Source organism: Pongo pygmaeus, chromosome 4, assembly GCF_028885625.2.
Source record: "Pongo pygmaeus isolate AG05252 chromosome 4, NHGRI_mPonPyg2-v2.0_pri, whole genome shotgun sequence".
In the NCBI taxonomy this organism is placed as follows: Eukaryota; Metazoa; Chordata; class Mammalia; order Primates; family Hominidae; genus Pongo; species Pongo pygmaeus.
Genome location: NC_072377.2, coordinates 94,747,398 through 94,770,022, shown reverse-complemented (window position 1 = coordinate 94,770,022; position 22,625 = coordinate 94,747,398). Strand labels below are relative to the sequence as shown.

The window sequence follows — 22,625 nt, the reverse complement described above, 5'->3', positions numbered from 1 at the left end:
CTACACGCAAGGAGGAGAAGAGGACTCAACTGTCAAACTACAACCTTCCAGCTTACTGGGGCCCACTCCCATCAACTCCTGCAGAGGCCCTCTAACATTCCACTCAGGAATGCAGAGGTCTAGTTACTGCAACTCATTGCTCCATGCCACAGTCCCGTGAGTGGAAGGATGATATGCACGTGGACATATCTGCTAGCTACAAAATGCAGGGTGAGAACGATGGCCTTGGGGAATTAGGAAACGGGGGTGTGAGAAGGTAAAAGGCCGAAGAAGCAAAAAACAGAGAAGTAGCAGTTAGAAGCAGGAATAGTCTGCACATACGCAAATACATTTGGAAGGTGGGAGAGAAAGGCAGCATTGTACCAGTATCACTCCAAGTTATATTCAGAAGCTGTGAAAGGGAAATATGTATCACAGGAATGACCAGTTTGCAAGAGAATCATTATTTAAAATGAAAATGTGCAAAGTACTAACCAGGAGTCTAAAGACCACCATTTTCGGCATACCTCACTACTGGATTTTATACCTACTAAAGTAATAGGAAGAAAGAAGAAATTAGATAGTTATTTAAGGATCAATACATATTTGCTGCCTCTCCAGCACAAAAATCCTCTTCAATGGCCTGAAATACCATGCAGCTATTCTAGGAGGTAGAAGCAAGATATAACCTTCCTTCTGGTTCCTGCAGATGAACATGTAATTTTTAGTATTATCTGTCACGAAAGATTTGTCAGGGTTCATCTGAAAACACAGTAGAAAGAATAATGATTCTTCACAGCTGTGTCTTTGAACAAACAAAATCAATTCAGAGATAACTGAGGCTAACAGTTTTATAGATATACTCACTAAGGTTATGTTCAAAGCCTAAACTTTCAAGGTAGAGACTGAATTTTTTTTCTTACTGCACTGCAATTTTGATGAAAATATTACTACCCAAAAAAGCTATCTTTACTTAAAAATCTCTAGTTACTAACAGCATAATAGATAATATGGTCACAGACATTTTGTAAAGTGAAGGTTTTAAATTCAACACTATTTTAAGGACATTGCTATAATTTTGAAATTTTGAAATCACAATTACGTTCATGTTAAAAATAATTTATTACTTATATTTTTATAAAACATGAACTTATTGGTTGACTATTTTTTAAAAATATGTGTATTTTTGGATGTTGTTTCTCATCTTCCTTTACCTTAATCCATATGCCCTAGTTCCTTTAGAAAAAGAAAAGGTATTTATTTTCTAGATTTGAAATGCAAACTCAGCACTTTATTCTGGTTAAGCAGGAAGGGGGTGAGTGTACCCAAAGGCCCTGCAGGTCACAAAGGGAGTTTCCCCATCCAGAACAATAGCTTTCTCGAAATTTTAAAGTAGGAATTATCACAGAGAAAAGTATTTAAAAGGCTGTAATGAAGAAATATATAGGCATATGTGTAGTGAGAAAAAATAGGCTTTGAAATGATCTGGATGTACATTAGATTTACAGCTCCATCAGTACAGGAGACTGTGAGCAAGTTTCTTTCCACATCAGGAAATAGGAATTAAAAAGGTAAAAGACATGGGTCTTAAGACGATATTCAATATTTCTTTTCTCAACAGAATATTCAGTATTTCCTTCCTTCTCTTTCAAAATTAACAAGAAAGATACAAAAAGAAGTACTGAAAAGGTTTGTGAAAACTACTTTCAGAAAGGCAAAAAGTCTGTCTTTTAAAATAATTATAGTACAGCAAAATATCAACTTCAATCTTAAAATCTATAGATAACTTTCTGTTTGAAGGTGAGTATATTAATATAAAAGGTAATCTCTTTACATCTGTGAGGAAATCTGCAATTTTCTACCATATATGAAATTTCGAAGTTTTTCTTTTGGCTCAGTCCTTGGTGTAAATGTTGGTTTGTTTTCAAAAGCTAAAAAGCACGTTGGGTGCAGTGGCTCACACCTGTAATCCCCAACACTTTGGGAGGCTGAAGCCGGCAGTTTGCTTGAAGCCAGGAGGTGGAGACCAGCTTGAGCAACAAAGCAAGACGTTATCTCTACAAAAAAATTAAAAAGTTGAGCCTATAGTTCCAACTACTCAGGAAGCTGAGGCAGAAGGATCGCTTGACTGCCCAGGAATTTGAGGCTGCAATAATCTATGATCATACCACTGCACTCCAGCCTGACCAACAGAGCAAGACCTTGTATTTTTTTTAAAAAGTCCCACATTGTATACTTGATGTCTCTTCTTTCGAATCTCTAATCATTTTTCCATATTTATTTTCTAATACTTTCATTAATACTGCTGAGACAGTTGGAAACTATTACAAATTCCGACCATCCCTGATACACACCACCCAGTCTTTATCCTTTGCTGTGACCCACTGGCCAAAGTTCACCTCCCTTGAGTTATTCAATGGGATGAATTTATGGAAAAATACAAGATTAAAAAAAAACTTTCTAAGACTTTAATGAAGATTTGTGATCAGAAAATCCTATTAAATGGTAGCACATTTAATGAGGGCTTAAATAATATTATTAACAGTCCAATAATTAGACCCCTTCACCACACAATGTCAAGCTAACAGGGTCATAATTTCCGGCAACACTGGTTACAGGTGCTCTGGAGTTAGCTGTTTTTCATTCTTCTCCTTTAATTTGATTAAGCCAGAAATAATGAGCAAATGCAAACCCTTCCTGGAACGCATCATTTAATTTCTTTTCAAAAATTGCACAGGTGGAGTCCAGCAGTTTCTTGGCCATGTACTGAGGTAGGATCCATGAAATACAAAATATTCCATCAATTATCAACTAAAGATGAGATGCACAATGAAGCTTCTCACATTGGTGTTTACCCTCATGATATGGTTTTATTAAAATGTACTCCAAAACATTCTCCAGGTATGAAGAAAAGAATACATCATTGAGCAGACAGAGGTTAAGCTTCCCCAAAGAGTGAAAGCAGAAGATGTTACAATACTAAGTATACCAGACAGAACCATGAATCCTGTAATGCAGTCTTTGATTAGGAATGGACTACATAGGAAAGCTCACTGCTAAAATCTGGCCACTATTCACTGTAAGCTTATTTATACAGATGGGAGACTACTAAGGATGAGAAATTTGAAATTATTTACATATCCTGACATATGGACAATATTCTCCAGAAAGCTAACATATTGGAATGGTTGCTGCATTGTTATGAGTTTGTGCAAGTTAGTATAATAATTCCACAATGTTCAGAGAAGCTGAGCTGAGAGGTGGCTCCAGGATAAATCTTCTTATATCATTTCTTGATAAAAATCATCTAAAACCTGGAAAGTAAAGCCCCGACTACTAAACTAAGCTTTCATGACCTCCCATAGGCTGATCTGAATCTGCTTTTCAAGCTTCCCCACAACATTCTCATTCAAAGATATAGTACATGTCGGTCAATGTCCTACTTTGGTGTATTTTAAAGCATGTCCTGTACTTTCTTAAACCCAAGGTGTGTCACTGATGTTTTCTTTGCTCAAAATGCTTTCTCCCCACTGACAGGCAACCTCCACCTCTGACTGCTCAAATTCCATCTATCTGATTAAAGCCTTTAGCAATTTTCAGGTAAAGGAAACAGCAGACACTGTACATGACATACATTCATGTATGTATGATATACATATTTATACACACTTTTTTTATACATCTGTGTTTGTAATTTAGTGGTTAAAAGAGAATCAGACACACATAGGTTCAAACCTTAGCCCTGCTTCATAGTTATGAGATCTTGAGCAGATTTAAGTTTATTTAGTATAAAATGAGGGTGGCAATGTCTACTGACAGCACTATTGTGAGAATAAAATAAACTAGCATACCTGAAGTCTCTGGAATATAACAGGAGCTCAAGAAGAATATTATTAACAGTACCATTACCTCTCTGGAATTAAGTAAATAAAATGAAAAAAATAGAAATCTAAAAGTTCCTTAAAATAATTTAATTATTAATTATTATTATTATTATTTTGAGACAGAGTTTCGCTCTGTCGCCCAGACTGGAGTGCAGTGGCACAATCTCGACTCATAGCAACCTCTGCCTCCTAGGTTCAAGCGATTGATTCTCCTGCCTCAGCCTCCCAAGCAGCTGGGATTACAGGCGTGCACCACCATACTCAGCTAATTTTGTATTTTCAGTAGACACAGGGGTTTCACCATGTTGGCCAGGCTGGTCACAAATTCCTGACCTCAAGCGATTTGCCTGCCTTGACCTCCCAAAGTGTTGGGATTACAAGCACAAGCCATTATGCCTGGCCAAAATAATTTAAATTAAAATTGTAAATTAAACATGTCCCTTACCATTTGGAGGAAAAAAGGCATAAAATCAAACAAATCAAAACAGTATAATCAAGGAGAAAATTGAAATTTTGAGAAACTCAAAAGGAAGTGGGAAAAGGTCATTCTTCCTCTGATAACAGGAATCTGTGATTCCCATAATCAAAATTATATCACAAATTTTAAAAGTTAAAAAAATTTAAACCTAAACAAATAAAATAACTGTTTTACTTCTATAACATCCTACCTTCTGTTTTTTTGAATGAATACTGCTTGTTCTTTTCAAATCTCCTTTCAAGTTTATTTCACCCTGTGTACTGATACTTCTTTTGTTTCCAAAATGTGCTTTTCAAATGAGTATGATTGCTGGGTTTCCTTGTGAATATAAGGGCCTTTCTCTCCCATGTATCTCAAAACAATTTCTGGAAAGATGGTGTTAGGTGGGAACCTTGGCTGGGCTCTGCTCCTGTGTGGGGAACCATGGAGGTGAGGTTGAAGTCCTCATTCAGCTTTTGCTAGTGGATGTTCTTCTTCCTTCCTTTTGCATGCAGACTGGAAGAACTGGAACAAAAGCCTTGCTTCAAACATGTCTCAGACCCTGTGACCTTACTTCCACAACAGCTTCCCAAGCCACTCTCCACTTAAAGCTGAAATAGCCTTATCCCAGGAAAGAATGACTCACATGTAGCTGGGCAATCGTTTCTCTTGCCATTTGTTCCAGTCTGTCCACAGAAGGAGAATTAACAACCAAATATGGTTCGAGTTTTTAATCTTCAAGCAAACTGTAACCTGTAAGTGGGGAAAGTGTAAACGTGCAACAACAAATAATGGGTGACAGCTACACTACACCATGTAGCTGACTTCATACTTCCTAGATTTGCCCTCCTTTCATATCTGTATAAATCTCCCCAGCACTCCTGAGATTATAATCCGCATAAGGACACCATCATGACTATGTTGGAGTTTGTTAGTCAGCTGGTTATCTGTTTAATCTCATAAATGACTGTGAACATAGAGGTATTTTTTAGAAGTATGTCTTTGACTTTTCATAATTACCTTCAAAGAAGGTGTTCTTCGGAATGAGATCTTAATTCATATTTAGGACTAGATGCTGGGTGACTGTTTCGGGAATCACAAACACACAAAACAGCATTCCAGTGGTGTTCTAAACCACTTACGTTAGCTTTCGAATTCCATGTTAAATTTAAGTGGTAAACAATCTTTTCTTCAAGTTGCTTCTCTCTCATGGCCACCACTGACGCAGACATCAGCTGGAAGAGAGGCCTCCAAGGATTAGGCAGTGTGCGTTAGACATAACTTGGCAGCCACTTGTAAACTCCAAAGAAAGTAAATCAAATATCAGTGACCGATTGTGAAGCTCAATTGCTTCCTCTTTTCCAGTTTCTCACAAAACTGTTTGAATTCGGCTTCCCTTCTCCCTAACAGTAGCCAATTCTGACGGAAGTCTATTCTCTCAAACTTGCTTCTATTTAGGAGAAATTGCTTATATTGTTTTTCCCAAGCCTATTAATAACCTAGAAAAGACTTACACACGCTGAATTTTAAACAACACCACAAATATTTTCCTGTGGCATTTTCACTGTATTTTTCTAAGGTCTGAACTCTATCTTTACCTCAATAATATGAATTCAATAGCAAATTCACAAAGGGTAATATCACAGAAACTATACACACGATTTATTTTCCATAGTCGTGCAGCTGCAGTTTTAATAGTTTCATTTTTTTTTTTCTGAATTTCACGAAAGGGCATATAAGAGGTAGTGTTAATATTTTTATATAAATTTAAATATTTCAAAAGGTAAAGTTATACTGATTTATGTCTTGTGAGTCTTTAATATGTGATAGCAGTAAATTGTGTTTGAAATAACATTAAAAAAAAGAAAAAGCACTGAAAAAATATACCTTATACCTGATTATTTTTTCCTATCTCTTCACTTAAACTAATCACAAAGAGTTCATTGGAGGATATTATGAGGAATTATTCTTTAAAATATGAAATTTGTAAGAGACATTAAATGAAAAAAAAAACACACTGAAACCCTACTGATGCCTAACAGACAGAAACTTTCCACTTCTCCATAAGCAGTAGTACAGAACTAGATACTTCAGCCTTTTCAGATTAGACAAGTTAACACATTTCAAAAAAAATGCTTGTGAGACACTAAAATGTATCTGCGGAACCCAAATTCTTATCCAAAAAATTCTCATTTTCTGTTGCTCCTCCATACATCAGTTCTGCTCAGGTCTGGCGACTATTCTACTTTTCCAACAGGTCTGCCCAGGAGTAGCTCTCCTTTCCTCACCATCAGCTCTTAACCAGTTGAACCAACCCAGATTCCTTGCAAACTAAACAGAACATAATCCAAGGTAGAGCAATCCTTTTTGCGTCACTAATCCTGCCAGATACCGCCCATTCCTCTGCCTTTACTAATGTCTGTCTTTTAATTATATGTAGATTCTTCCTGGTGAAGACATCTCATCTTTCAAGACAGCTAAGCATTTTTATCTCTATAAGATTTTCCTGACTCCACTCCTCAACCTGGATAGAATTAATAACTCTTTTTTGGTTCCCACTATATGCTGTACAAACTGCTATCATATGCTTACACCATTCTATTGTATTCATCTATTTACTTCTTTATTACCCTCCTGGTAGACAGTAAATTACTTGAGGGTCTAAACTGTGTCTTTTACTATGTCATTACTACATATTACATAATATGACATTACTGTGTCATAGTACATATGACACTAAATAGTTGGAGAACGGGAACAATGAATAACTGCAAACATGAGATAAATTTAAATTGTGCTTCAACAAAATTTTCAGAAAAGGTCTTCTTTTCATTACCTGGAAAATAAATAGACTTTTCTGCTACTTTAAGACTCAAACAGGAGGTGGTAGACAGACTTGCTTGACCTCATTTGACTTTCCTATACTCACACAAAAGTCTTCAATAATTAACCATGACAAAGGTTGTCAAAGAGCAATTCCTAATCTTAGAGTGAAAGGTTGCTGAAGTGTGGATTGTTTGTATAATACAAGGGCTTTTTTTAATGGAGTCTCACGAGTATCTAGTGAGTTAACAATAACGATAACCACAAACTGAGTTAAAACACTGGCAATTCAGCTACTCTGGCTTCCTGGGGTTAATCTCTTAGATGCCTGCAGCCTTTGTACCCCTGTGAAGTGAAGAAACTGTGTTAGCAGTGCCTACATGGATATTTTTATATAATTGTAAATGCTTATATTGCCCTTCTAAAATAAATATTTAATTTTACACTTTAAAAGTGTTCCAAAAGTTAAACCAACAATTTAATTTAAAGATTTCCAAGGTACAAAACCATGCTCCTTAAATGCAAAGATTTTAGTTTTTTTAAATATTTCTGAGAGGAGGATTAGGATTTGTGATTGTCATATCTTATTAATCCATTTATTTACAAAATACCAGGCATTGTAATGACTGCTTTCAACTACTCATAGGTTAAAAGGCTTTTGGAGTGTGGTATCAGATACAATAAACTCAGAAACTAAGAGTAGATTAATCACAATTATAAACATGACCTAAACATGACAGGATTGCTCATTATGTCTAGACATCCTGCAGTATGTTGGGGCATTTCATTTCTCAATTTCAACATACTAACAACATAATAAACTTGATATTTACAGCCACATTTTAATGGCCCATTTTAATTATTTTGGCACTACAGACATTTACTAGTTCACACTATTAAAATTAGCTTTTACAATTAGTTATTATCTATCTTGGAGTATCTAAATTTTAACACAAAACTTCATTCCTTTGGAACATAGACATTACTTAGAAAAACTTTTTCTGTACCCCAGTAATTGTTCTCTCATCTCCAACCTTGCTTCTTAATAAGTTACTAAAGCTGCTTTAAGAGCCAATTCTCTTTGCACACTCTGTGACCACAAGTTTCAGACACCTTACCATTTGCTATCCAAATGGTACTTGGATAATATCCAAATATTACTTGCAGAAGCACCTACCTGACCCAGGAAGCTAGTTTCCAGAAGTCTTCCTCTTCCCCTCCATCTCACCTTTCCCAACCCCACCACCACCTGGTTTTCTTGTAGTCTGCTTCTATGGACTTTTGAAGGAAGAAGAGCCATATAACAGAGGCTGTGGGAGCAGTATGGGTTTTCTTGAAGTTCCCAATTAGAAATCAGAATGCATTTTAACATGAAGAGAAGTTACAAATTCAATTAGGATCCAGAACAGTCAGACAGATTAAGAGTCAAATAAGCTTTGGTGGCTGGCTTGAGAGCTTGACTTCTCTTTATAAGCATTTTTATTCTGGGAAAATTAATTCTGCATTGAACACATCTAAATTATAAACCAAGAATTATAATACAATTTGTTTATAAAAGGTGTAGATCACCACAGATTACATTTAAGAATATGAATAATTTCTTCTTTAAAATTCTGGCTTTAAATTCAGGGTCTTGCTCTGTTTCCCGGGTTAGAGTGCAGTGGTGCAATCATAGCTCACAATCATAGCTCAATGCAGGCTCAAACTCCTGGACTCAAGGGATCCTCTAGCCTCAGCCTTCCCAGTAGCTGGGATTACAGACATGTGCCCCATACCCAGTTCTGGTTTTGTTTTGCTTTAAGGAATTGAGAATATAGGAAGTGCTTATTTTCATGAGAAAATGGTGATAGGATAGTTTCAGATTGCCAAGAATGCTCTTTATAAGAAAGCCTAAGATTTCTTTTAACTTCACTGTTTTTCTTATTTAACCAGTTTTTTTTTTTTTTTTGAGACAGAGTCTTGCTGTCGCCCGGGCTGGAGTGCAGTGGCGCAATCTCCACTCACTCCAAGTTCCGCCATCTGGGTTCACGCCATTCGCCTGCCTCAGCCTCCCGAGTAGCTGATACTACAGGTGCATGCCACCACACCTGGCTAATTTTTTGTATTTTTAGTAGAGGCAGGGTTTCACCATGTTAGCCAGGATGGTCTCGATCTCCTGACCTCATGATCTGCCCGTCTCAGCCTCCCAAAGTGCTGGGATTACAGGCGTGAGCCACTACACCCAGCCTTAACCAGTGTTTTTAAATTGAAAATCTAGTTATGAGCCAAAAAGCTTTTTATGAGTGCTAGAAACAGCAATGAACGAGACAGGCAATTCCTGACCTAATGGAGTTGACATTCTAGAAGTAGAAAGGGGAAAAGGGGACAGAATACAATACATGAACAAGAACATTTAGATATTGATATATGATATGAATAAACATAACAATGATGAGACACTGTAGGGGTGGGTCTTCCTGGGGAGGCCACTCTGAAGTGGTAACGTAAGAGTTGAGTAGGTCAATGCTGTATAAATGGAAATATGGATGAGCAAAACACTGGGGCAGAACTTTCCAGGCTTAGGTATTAACTAGAACAAGGATGTAGGACAAGAAGAAGCTGGGCATATTTAAAGAACTGTGCCCACTGTGGCTGTGCTGGGTGAATGGGGAGGTGGTAAAAGATGAGATCAGAGAATGGGCAGAGACTGATCCTGAGGGAGATGGAGGTCAGAGTCCCTCTGTTATGTGCAATAGGAAGACACCAAAGAGTTTTAGGGAAAATGTCTTAAGAGTTTTAGTCTTTAAAAGGACCACTCCTGCTGCTGAGAGGAGAACAGATTATGGAGAAAGGGGTCAGGTTAAAACCATGGGGAAGAGTTTGGAGCCCATAAAAGAAGAAAGGTGGCTTAGGTGAGTAAGATAATGGTGACAATTGAGAGAAGGGATCACAAATGGGATAAACCCAAAAAACAGAGAGTAGAAAAGCATTTAATTGCCAAATATTATTAACTAAGGTTTTTTTTTTCCTTTCTTTTTATAAGAGACAAGGTCTTATTGCCCAGGCTGGAGTGCAGTGGCGCAATCACAGCTCACTGCAGCCTCCAACTCCTGGGCTCGAGTAATTCTCCTTCCTCCACCTCCAGAGTAGCTGGGACTACAGGTGTGCACCACCATGCCTGGCTTTTTAAATTTTTTCTCTGAGCATTTTTTTAAAGAACTCTATACTTTAAAAGTCTTAAAAAATACAAAAATTGAGAATTTGTACTCAAAGATTTTCATTCAACCGTGATCTCTGTCTTGCAGAAGAGCAAGAATAAATGGGGGGCTGGGGCTTAGAGGTGCGCTCTGGAGTTGTGGAATTTCTCATAGTTTCCACATCAAACCCCATAAAATCACTTGCACATGCCATCATCTACAGATGAAATTTGACCACAAAACCCACTTGGTTGTTGATATTTGACATGTGTTTCAGTTTGGCAATAACATTTGCCCTTACAACCAAAACTTAGTGCCTGAAACCAAGCTCCTCCCCGCTCCTGGCAGAACACAGAGTGTATGTTCCCGGAAGACAGTATCCAAATAGGGCTCTGCCAGAAAGGCAGACTGCACACAACTAGCCTATAGGAAAGGCTGCTCTGTCTTTATGACTGATGCTATTTTGGTCTTTTACCTTTTGGCATTGGATGTGATATATAAAAAAGAACAGTTTCTTCCCTTGGGAGCTTAAAGCTCAGCTAGGCAGGTAGGCAACTACATAAAAGGCACTCTGTTGGTACAGCAAGCAGATAAAGCTCAGGAGACACAACTTCCTGGAGTTGAGGTCAATGTAAATCTAAAAACCAATTTTGTAAGGACCACTCATTAAAAAGTTTCACAGAAGGAAGCAAGATTTCACAGAGTTACAAAGGAAACTAAAGAGAAATCTACTAGCATGCTTAGTATAGTAACAGAGTAAATGTTAAAACTGTCTGCAAGAAGACCATGCCATTAGGCTCCACGGAAGTGGAGGGAAAAAGCGCTACCAGGGTCTCTGAGGGCTCCTCTGTAAAGGGGTGGAAAAGGGGTTATGGAAACACCCTTTGGAGATAGACTTACTTGATCTGAGACCTGGGGCAAGTCACAGAATTGTTTAGTGTCTCAGATTTCTTACACACAATGCAGAGGCAATAATACATATACTGACTATGCCATAGAGTGCTGGAATTAACTTATCAAGTGCTTATCATAGTCCTTAGCAGTACTGTTTCATTAAATAAGTGTCTCTGTATTTTCACAAGACCAGTGCTCTAGCCCTTCAGCTATGGAGCCAAGTGTCTCTGTATTTTAAAATATAGGTCTATTTCAAATTTCAAATGTATACACACACACACACACACACACACACAAGCTCACACCATACATATAATTTTCTAGATAGGCACACATATTATATATATCCAATTTTAAAGGTTATAACAATTCAACACAAGCAATGAAGACACAAACACTTAGAAAATACTCAGATTAGGGGAAAAAAAACTCTTAAAAACTATAAACAAAATTACTGATGATGTCTACTACAGATAATGCAGACCAACGGAAGCAAATTTCGTGGTCTACATTACCTATAGTACAATGAGAGGCACAGTTACAGGCTTGACAGAGCCAATTATTGAAAAAGGGTAGGGCCCCAAATTCTCCCCTCCCTTGCAGCTGATTTAAGAAAATCTGAAGCACAGAAAAGCAGGCTCAGGGCTCAGGTTCTCCAGAAGGATTCAGTGTTCAACTCAGGGCAGAACCTGAAGGGCCTCTGCATGTCGTGAGGTAGCAGGAATCCTCCTTGCCCTCCTCTTCTGAAATCTCCTTCCCCGGATCTTGTGTCTTGGGCATTTGAACATGATCCACCATGTATCTTCTCAACAATGCTGCAGATCAGGCATTCTTATTATTTTCCTAGTGATTTTTTTTCCACTGTAGTTGACAGATGTTACCCCATCAGTCTCTCTAATTCCAAAACTGAGACACTTCCCCCTACGCTCCATATTTGTTACAGTTCTTTAGAGCTCTCATTAAATATTCATAAAAACAACTTTTTTCATATGTTGCTTTTGCCTACTCAGGGACATCAAGGAAGGAAGGCTTTTAAAGGTCAAGGATAGTTTATGTTACTGAAGCTGTAATAAAAGATTCCAAACTGGTATTTTTTGGTAAAGTCTGGATTTGCCTCACAAATTTTCCTAGTAACAAAAGCCATGTTGCAAACATGATAATGTCACTGTAGCCTCATTCAGAATATTACTCATTCTTTCTGTTGCTTTGCTACTTCAGCACTTGGGAAAGTCTGAATTTCCCAGTATTGTGACCATGATACTATTTTTGTATCTTCAGTGTCCACTTATTTTCAATTTAGTGAGAACAGTCTATTTGAGCTGAATTTTGAAAGCTTGTTGAGGAAAACGAATTCGATTTTGTTATTAAGAGACTTTAAGAAAGACAAATTTGATACATCAAGGAAAATGTAGCCTTAAGTAAAAGAAATCAAAAATAAAATAACATTTTTTGGGGGACTTCAATACCTTAATATGCAAATTTCACTCTATTTTGAGTACCAAAATCATTGTAATCCTCCAAAGCACACACTTGCAAATAGCATAATATTAATATTTTTGGTTGTAGAATGACTTATATAATTATTTGAAAATTGCTGATTATAAATTTGTTTCATGATTGATTGCAAGTTTACATAAAGTTCAATAGTAACAATACCAAAAATATAAGGCAATCACAGAAATATGGATTCAAGAAATGGAAAAAGAAAGCTCAAACCAGAGCTCTAATTTTCTCCTAGATATAAGGTGATTAGGTTAGGTGCACTAGCAGCAGGGAGTCACCTGCCTAGACCTAAAAAATTCAAATTAATCACAACATATAAATAAACACATGGATCAAACAGAAACTTACTAATTCCTATTACCCTTTCAACAAACTTCAACAGGAAGTTCTCTTTCAAGGAAAGAAAATACTAGTGGAGGAGATGGGGAGACCTGCCCCTTGTGTGGCAGCCCCAGGGGCCAGATTCCCTGCAGCAAACCTATGATCAGAGCCACCAGAATTGTTCCCCACTTCCTGTGCTTTGATTGCCTTCTTCTTTCATTGACAAACTTCACAGGTGTGGTCTGATAGCCTCATCCATTTTCTTTCTATCCATTTACTCTTTAACCTTTTCTAATTTTCATCATTTCTCTCCAAGTTTCCAGGGACCTTGTTCTTGCCAAATTTGAGGACTAATCTCCTCATGATGCTCAAATCCTTCCATTTGAAACCTTTTTCCTTCTTTGGCTTCAAAAACTTTAACATTTTCCAATCCTCTTGTAGTGATCCTTCTCATTCCACGTAGCATGGTCTCTAAATACGTGAGTTTTGGAGCCAGACACATCTGGCTTCAAATTCTTCTTCCTTCAATGTTCTACCTATGTAGGTTAGGGTAGGTAACTGAATATCTCTTAGTCTCTTTAGGGTTGATAACAGTACCCACCTCATCTGGTTGTTGTAAGAGTAAATAATGCAATATGTGTAAATCACTAAATTCAGTGCCACAAAGCCCAGCCCTTAATGACATTAGTTAAACGTATTCTATATACACAGGTTCTCCACCCAACCTGTCTCAGAGAACCTATTTTAAAGTGTCAAGAAGCTCTACATTTATGTAGATAACATCTAAATCTCCATGCTATGGAAACCTTAAACCCCTCACGCTCAAAATTGCACATATCACTCTCCAATTATTAAACCTTTCCATTTTCCTATTTAAGTCAAATGAAACCACTAGTTTCACAATCACCTTAAAAATCTTCTCTCTCATTTGGTGACAGAGTAAATTTCATTAATTCCTCATTTATGAAGCAACTTAGTATAGCAGTTTTAAAAAGGACTGGAGGCTGGCTGCTGTGTTCAAACACTAGTTCTGTTACTTACCACTATGTGACCCACGGCAAGTAATTAAACTCTATATGTTGCAATTTCCTAATCTGTAAAGTAAGAATAATATTAGTACCTACCTCATAATCCCTAACTTCTGTAATATGTAATAAATATTACATTAATGTTTAGTAAATAAAATTTGCAATGTGGCTTTTTTATTGATTTAAAGACAGACAACAAGAAAGTGCAGAAATTTAATAAAGCAAAATAAGATATTTTTATTAGTCCTTATTCCTTCCTTTGAATTCTCATTGCCATTACCACTGTCTAAGCTCAGAACCCATCCTAATTGGATGATGTTAAAAGCAGTCCACCCAACCTCTCTACTCTCCCTAATTAGAGCCTCTCACCTTCTTTAGTCTATTTTTCCTTTAATCCTTCATTGCCAGATTAATCCTTAAAAACACTCCTTTCATATTGTGACTTTTTGGACTAACTCCATTGGTGACTCTGTCATTCCTCATGGTTCTCAGACAATGGGGAGCTGCCTCACCTGCAGTCAAAACTTACCTATTTCTCTGCGGGATCTGCAAGCCTTACCCAAGTGAAAGCAGCCAGGATCACGATAACTTCAACGTCTTTGTTCTTGTTCTTTTCCTTGCCTAGAATGTGTCACATTCCAAGCCTTCAAATCTTATACATTCTTCAACAGCCAGGTCAGATTCCATTTCCTCCACAGAGACTTTGCAAACTGGGATCCCTTATTCTCAGCCTATGTAGTACTACAGAGGAAGACATTTTTTTCTCTGTATATACTTGGTTCTTACTATGAGGTTAGTGTTTTAGGTTATTATTTACACGCTTCATGTGTGTGTGTGTGCATCTTGCTTGGTATTTCTCATTGTACAATCTCAATATTGTGCATATGATAGATGAGGGGGAAGTGGTCGAACTGCTGGATGAATAATGATCTTGACCTGAGATGAGGGTTTGCTCAATTTTTTGGTTTTAATTTCACAATTGAATGTTGAATGGTCACTCAGTCATGAATGTAATAATATTTTCACCATACCATTGAGCATACCTAAATTGAGTCAAATAGTTTAATAAAGTCAACTTAAATGTATATTCATACCCGTGTACAGAATGTCTTTATTCATATTTACCAAACTAATCTCTACATGAAGAAAAGATACAGTTAAATACCCCAATCTCTACATAAAGACATAGTTAAATACAGTTAATTGTACAAAAAAAAAAAAAAAAAGGCTTACATATTCAATACCATTGTAGTGGGGGGAGGCCACCTACAGGATCTTGGTAGAAAAGAATGAACTTGGGGCAGGGGAACTACTTACATCTTCTTTCTAGTAGTTTATTTTATGTCTAAAACAACACTGAGAAGTTTTACAAATTGTCAAATGCTATGAGAATGACCAGAATAAAGGCCTTGTTCATACTCTAAATTATCTCTTAATCCGCTTGCCTAAGGACCTTTCCCTTTCTTAGAAAAAAGAAATAAAAAAAATCAGAAGGACACAGCAGCAGCCTTTCATTAATGAGGGAAAGATACAAGTGTGCGGTCATTTTAAAGGCAATAATATTTGAAATGAAACTAAAAAAATTAATTAATGGGATTTCTTAAATAAAATTTCATACTAAGAAAAATAGCTTGATTATATGGATTTAGTAATAATAATAACAGCAACAGTAGCAGCAACAACAACAACAACCAGAGATTTTTTGGGGTCATAATATAGCTAATCTAATACCTTAACAAGTAGGATCTGGAAACCCACCATAGACTCACTGATGCACTATCTGAATTTTAACAAGATTCCTGTATTGAAGTTTAGGAAACACTTTCCTTGCTACTTTCTTGATCCATTTATATCTCCACTAACATATAATCATAAATGTTCTACTGAAAAATGACCCTCTGCTTCTCAATTTCCTAATCTTCAAAGCAAGATTTAATTTTGATCCTTGTACTTAAATGCTTACATACATTTTTATTCAGCAAAAACGGAGAAATAACAAAGGATATTCTGGTTAATAAGTGATTAACAAAAACTTCCAACTAAGGAAAATTCTGTTCTGATTAATGAACATTTTACCATCTCTATCTTACTCTGCTTCAGTTGATTAAAATATGCTTGCTACATATGTGTCTTCAAGCCTTACTCACACAATGACTTTCTTGAGTTGGCAATCTCAACAAAACAGCGCAAGCTGCTGGAACAGAAATCAGGATTCATAGTATCCAGAAGGAGACAGCATTTGGGAAGTCACACAGGACTTCTGCCTTTAGTCATGCACAACGATTCCCAAAGATGCTAGATACTCAAAGCGAGAATGACATAATTCCAGACTAAAGCAGAATCTTTTCGCAAGGGTGTCTGAGTAGGATCCTCCCTGGGAAACAGGACATTGCAAAATGACATCCCAAAATGTTGCAGAATGAGAAAGTGGACAAAAGACAGTAACAGTCCAACTTTTTTAAATTCCAGAGAATAGGCCCCTAAGCTATAGTCTTGCTGGTAAATGTACGGACTTACACACATTTCTAGATGAATTTGCTATTTAGTTTCAGAAAATGTGTTTACGCTGTACAAATAACAAACCATAGAGAAGAAAAACAAATATTTTCCCTTGTTAAGTATTATTAATCAGAGTAAATACAGTTCTATCTTATCATCATGTTTTCTATGAGGAAACTTCTGTTCTTTTTATAGATTTGGAGGATTGCTTTTCCTGACAGAACCTCCAGAACTGAGAACCCTGAACTGCAAACTTGCCCTTTGTCACTAGTTGTTTACCAGCCTTATCAGGGCACACATGGGTTGGCAATGTGATTCAAAGATAAAAATCCCAAAGATATAATTAGATGTTTTTCTCAGAAATATCACCCAATACCATGAAAATTTGTTTGCTGTTTCTTCACATCATACTTGAAGAGCCCCACAATTTCTTGCCATTTAATCATTTTCATTTATATAAGTGAGAAAAAATAACTTGATATTGAAGAAATATGTACATTTTTTGATAAACTGAAAATAGAGACCTTTATCTCAAAGCTTCTGTGACATAATAAAAACATTTTTCTGTATCAATAACACACTTAATGCTCACAAATATAATGATGAAGAGATAATTTTATGTCCCTGAATTTAAACATATATAAGCAGTAGAAAGATATATTCAAAGCCAGTGGAGTACAATCTTTCTTATGGTACATTTGCATTTAATTAAATTCTAAATAAAGAGGATAAAAAGAGAAAGGTAGGAAACCACAAATGTGTATTTGCTATGCTGCAAATACCCTCTTGCCCAGTTAAAGAAGTACTATGAAAGCATCTCTCAAGTTTTTTACTGAACGCCATCATGGCTAAAAGACTGACAAATTTAAGGGAGAAAAATAAATCTTCTACTGCCACCTACTGGTATTTTATAGTCAATGATTCTCAAGGGTGCTATAATGACAAACTCCAGATTAAAGCAGAATCTTGATTTTTAAAGCAGGAATAATCTTTGGATTTGCATCTATATTCCTCCAATCAAGAATACATATATATATGTATACGTATACATATATATACATATATATGTATGTATGTACATATATACATATATACACATATACACACATAATAAATTATAGTTATAATAGTCTACATATTTCTAGAAGTAGAAAGTAGAGCTGGACGAGCATATTTTCCTGACTTTCTGATTCACAGACCCATTATACCACACTGCTCCAAAAGGAAGTCCAGGACTATCACATTTCCATTCTTTCCTTCTCCACAAAAGCCATTCTACTTAGTCCTAGTTCATTAATAAAGATTTGAAAATGAATGGTCTTGGCAAACTTGTCTGCAAGTATTCACAACTCAAACATTCCAGGTCAGCTATAGAATTTTCCCTCTTAGCTAAAGAACCACAGGCCAAGCCTGTATTTTTTTAAGACTTCTCTAGAGTTAATTTAACCTCCAAAAATGACAATATAACATTGACAGTGGATCCCAAATGAAAGATCCAAGGCTGGAACTGTAATAACTCCTGTTGGCAAGATTCTACAACTGGAGCTATGAACATGACTTTAAAATTTAGATAGTGTGGGAGCCCAACTTACTGTAGTCAGCTTCTTGTTTTGGGGGGTCTAGGAATTTTTTAAAGCCTTAGCTAAAAGGTTTTAAGGGAGATAACTATTCTTCTTAACTCAGAGGGTATTGTTAAATCTAAGTAGATAAAGCATTTTGAAATAAACTATTTTCTATCAATAATATACCAATTCTTCCTGCCAAAAATGAGCTATGAAAATACTTTTTTAGTTATTTCATGTCACAAGTCATACATTACATGATTTTTCATGCCGCATTGTTTCATTTATTCTAAAAATATACTGAGAAACATGGATATGACTAACTGTTTTGTCCAAAATCAATGTTAAGTACAATATGAATCAAAAGTCAATGCTCCAACATAGAAATCCTGGTTTTGTCTTTCACATCCCTAGATATGAGCAAATTTGTCTGCTAGGACACTGAAGAGTTGTCTGTAATTCTATAGTGCTATAATTAAGTCTTGTACAAATTCTGCTGCCAAAAAATCACCAGAGTGGGTGGTGAATAAAGCCAAGTAAACTCTAATTATGGAAGGCGGGTTTTCTAAGATCTTAGATTCAAGAAGCAAAGGCGAGATCAGATAGCTAAGGCAGGTTACAAAGGCAATATAAATAGCCTTGTGAAATTCAAAGCAAGCCCCTTTGGTAACCACTGCTATTTCTCATAGCTCATAGGGCCTTTAAAAACCCAATCAGAGACCTCTGCTTAGAATCCAGCACTTAGTTATTCCCTGAAAAATAGAGTTATGGAATTAACAGGTCATTTTCACTCCTAGAACAAAAAAGGGTGACAGAATCCCAATGTTTAAGATAATTTTCCATTTTATATTTCAGCTCCACCACAAATGCTATTTTTTTCAAGTTCTATCCAGAGTTCAATAAATGCACTTTAGCATTCTAAAAAACTGCGCAAATCATGTCTACAGCACAATAAATACACACAAATTGAATACACACATATGACCAGCACCCAATCAATAGAGTATTGTCTGCATTGCAGAAGTGTCCCCCCATCCAGAAAAGTGGGATTTTTTAATTTTATAAAACAATATTAAAAATTATCTCAATAAGAGCATTATATAGAATATTCTTTCTGCCTGGATCTATAATTTCAGCCTTAAAGTAGAAGTGATTATGCTTTTTTTCCTTTGCCTATATAAATGTCTAGGCCCTTTTTAGTCCTTATCAACAAACTGAATTTTCACTCATTTGAGTCCCAGCTCAATATCATCTCCTCTATGAAGACTTTCTTGACCTTCAGAGAAAAATGAAAAAAATGAATTAAGCCTTCATCTATTTTCACAGAGTAGTTTGCAAATGGTCTACGTTCACACACCACACTGAATTATAGTTATTTATATGTACATCTACTTTTCTAGACTATAAACACCGTATGGATAGAAAAAGCATCTAATTTAATCTTTTGTTCTGGTTTCTGTGCTTTACACGGTGCTTTAAACTAGATCTTTAAATTGTGTGCTAAGAAGTCATTGTTTTTCACACAGTTTCTTCTACCATAGAAAACTGATTTTTCAAAAGAAAATGTTCTATCAAACTATTGTATTATAAGAAACAATACATAGTGTCCAGATGCTTTAAAAGTTTATATCATCTTAATGCCCTAAAAAGAATTTATAACACAGCATATTTCAAACAGATTAATAAAATATGTTAATTTTAATGTATATATAAATTACAAATACATTCAGCGTATATTAGCTGGTAATAAGATGCTTTGTGATAAGAAGCTATTTTTTTTTTTGTAAGCGATGATATTAAGGTGCTTCTCTGTAGAAAGAAGCATTTTAGGCCTGATTCTCCTTATATGACTCTCCTGTCCCCATTCTCTTCCACTGCAAAACTAAACAAGTTTATTTCAACTAAGTTGAGATTAAACTTTACTTTTACACTCAGTTCAAGAACCAAAGAAGAAGAAACACAAACATCTCACGATAAATCATAAATGCCAGCGCTCTCCTACCTGTGTACCTAAGCTGGCTGCCATCATGTGAGTCAGAAGTTTAGCTGCAAACATGGAGTACCTGGCACAGAAGATATGGGAAAGAACAGCCAAGCAAAGACCTGTAGGAAAAAAAAAGTCCACACATGGTTTAATAATCCATGAAGATTCTAACAGCATCATAGCAAGAATCTTTGGGGGCCAGCTAGGCATGTCAGGTCTGCCACCTGCTTCTGCCCAGTACCTCTGGAAAAGATGACATGGCAATCGAAATCTACTCCATTTTCCATGACAAGTAAGATCTTCACACTTATCAGTTAAGCCCAATGGATAACTATGAATATCTACATGTTCATTTCTCCACTAAAAAGAAATTACAAATTAAGCAGATTAATAATGTTATTAGGCCCTTGGTTTTCTATATTTACATAAGTCAAGTTTTATTGTTTAAGAAAGAATCAAATTGCAATCTAACTTTCTAAGAACAGGTGGCTTGGCGAAATAGAAATATTCAGGGACGTGAATAGGATTTTTCAGTCATAAAATTTTGACTGGTCCTACCAAAACTCAGGTTTGGTAATTATCCCTTTTTTATCTACTAGAAATAGTTATGTAATTACAATAGTGTTAGTTATGGATTTTAAAGGCAACTTTGCAATACTGGATGCCCAAACCAGGAAGAAAATGTGCTATTTTCTCCACAATGACTTTCAACTTAAACTTCTAAATTTCTAAGTTGTATGAAGAAAATTCTTATTATCTTTGAGTTTGTTTGAATTAACCTGTTTACACTACTGCAAAGGGATAGTTAGAACCTTAGCACTAATCCAACAAATCTTTTATCTTGCAATTCATATAAATTTCTTTTAATGTTAGATTTTTAAAGGCAGAGTATACACGTGTTTTAAAAATATTTTCTGCCTTTTAAGACTTAAATGTGCTGCATATGATAACCTATTTGCTTTTTCACTTAAGCTTTTACCCCACTCTTATTCTCAGTAGGGTTATTTTGTCTAAGGATTACTGAAATATAGCAGCAATTGACATATGTATACTGCTTTGCCATGTGCTTTGCATTTTTACCTCGTTTAGTTATATCAATGCCTCATTAATAAACAGGAAGCACTGCACTCATTTAACATTTTGTTTTCTTTTGAAGCTGTGGAACAAACTTTCAGAATACACTGCATGTTGGCATAAGTGGACTGGGCATCTGCAAAAGGTCCACATGGAGTCTTGTGACTCATTTTCTCATAACTTCTTTTTGAGAAACCATTTGAGTTATATTTTTATATTTTAACAAGGTAGACAAGGCTCTCCACAACAAGGGAAGCTTTGCATTAGTCAAGGCTTTTGGCCTAGAAATTTGGCCAAGAAATCTGGAGCAATCCGTTTTTTGGGAAGGCTTCCATGGGATGTTCTGGAACAAGCGTGTAGGTCCTGGGGCTGGCTTCAAAATCCACCCACACAAGTACAGAGTGTATCTTCAGAAACTGCAGAGTCATGCCAGATATTGTGCATCTTGACTTAGGCAGTCTATATACTATTGGAGCCGATGCTCAGAACTCAAGTAATGTATACTTTGAATTCCCTAGGATGACAAAAGCCAGCTTAAATTTAAGTCTTAAGTTGAGTGTGTGAATGTGCATGCCTGTGCGTGTATGTGTGCATGCATGTGTCTGTGTGTGTGTGTGTGTGTGTAATATACTGACTTTAAAGCACACCTTGCAAGGTTTTCTTTTTCATTTCAAGGCACATGATCACAAATATGTGCTCTGCTATAAGTTGACTGTGGTAGATGATAACAATGTGAGGCAAGGAATTAGTGCTGAGCAAGGAGAAATACACAAGTCAACTGTTTTTTCTAGCGCACAAGAAGAGCTTATTTATAGCCTTTTCCTTTAACTTAGTTATGCTCTATTATACTCCTGTTTCATGATATACATTTAGTATACCAAATTTGACCAGCTCAGAAATATTTAATTAAGTATATTAGGCTTCAATTAAAATGCTAGCATGACACCTGGTGGCAGTTCAGGATTCAAAGCCAGTGGCAGGAAGATAGGCAAGATTCTACCAGCCTATAACTATAATGCATCATAATTATCTAGATGCGTTTTTTACGTAGGGGAGAATATTGCTAAAAACCTCAAACAGGCTGGGTCCTAGTCTAGGGAAACTCATCTGGCTTGGGTGAGGGTATTGAATACCTAAAATTTAAAGAAATAATTATTTCAATTATCAGGTTTCTAAGACACTATATACTAAATACTTATCTTTTATTTTTCATCTGAAATTAAATAGCTATATTTAACATCTATTTAAACTTAGAAATCATTTTTTTAATTGCAGAAACTTTTTGGTTTAAATTCCTTAATATAAACATGCAAATTACAAAGCATAAAGTGTTATAACTATAAATAGAATGATTTTTAAAAAAATAAAGTATAGCCGGGCGTGGTGGCTCACCCCTGTAATCCTAGCACTTTGGGAGGCCAAGGTGGGCAGATCACGAGGT

General features: G+C 36.1%; 1 protein-coding gene across 6 annotated transcripts in view; it reads right to left on the bottom strand.

The window, feature by feature from the left end:
• ADGRV1 (adhesion G protein-coupled receptor V1) overlaps nt 1-22,625 on the bottom strand; it is a 593,238-nt gene that overhangs the window by 271,554 nt on the left and 299,059 nt on the right. For all 6 annotated transcript variants that reach the window (XM_054488480.2, XM_063664978.1, XM_063664980.1 and 3 more), the window contains one exon: nt 20,129-20,229. In XM_054488480.2, coding sequence (XP_054344455.1) covers nt 20,129-20,229 — 101 coding nt within the window. The remainder of the gene's footprint in view (nt 1-20,128; nt 20,230-22,625) is intronic.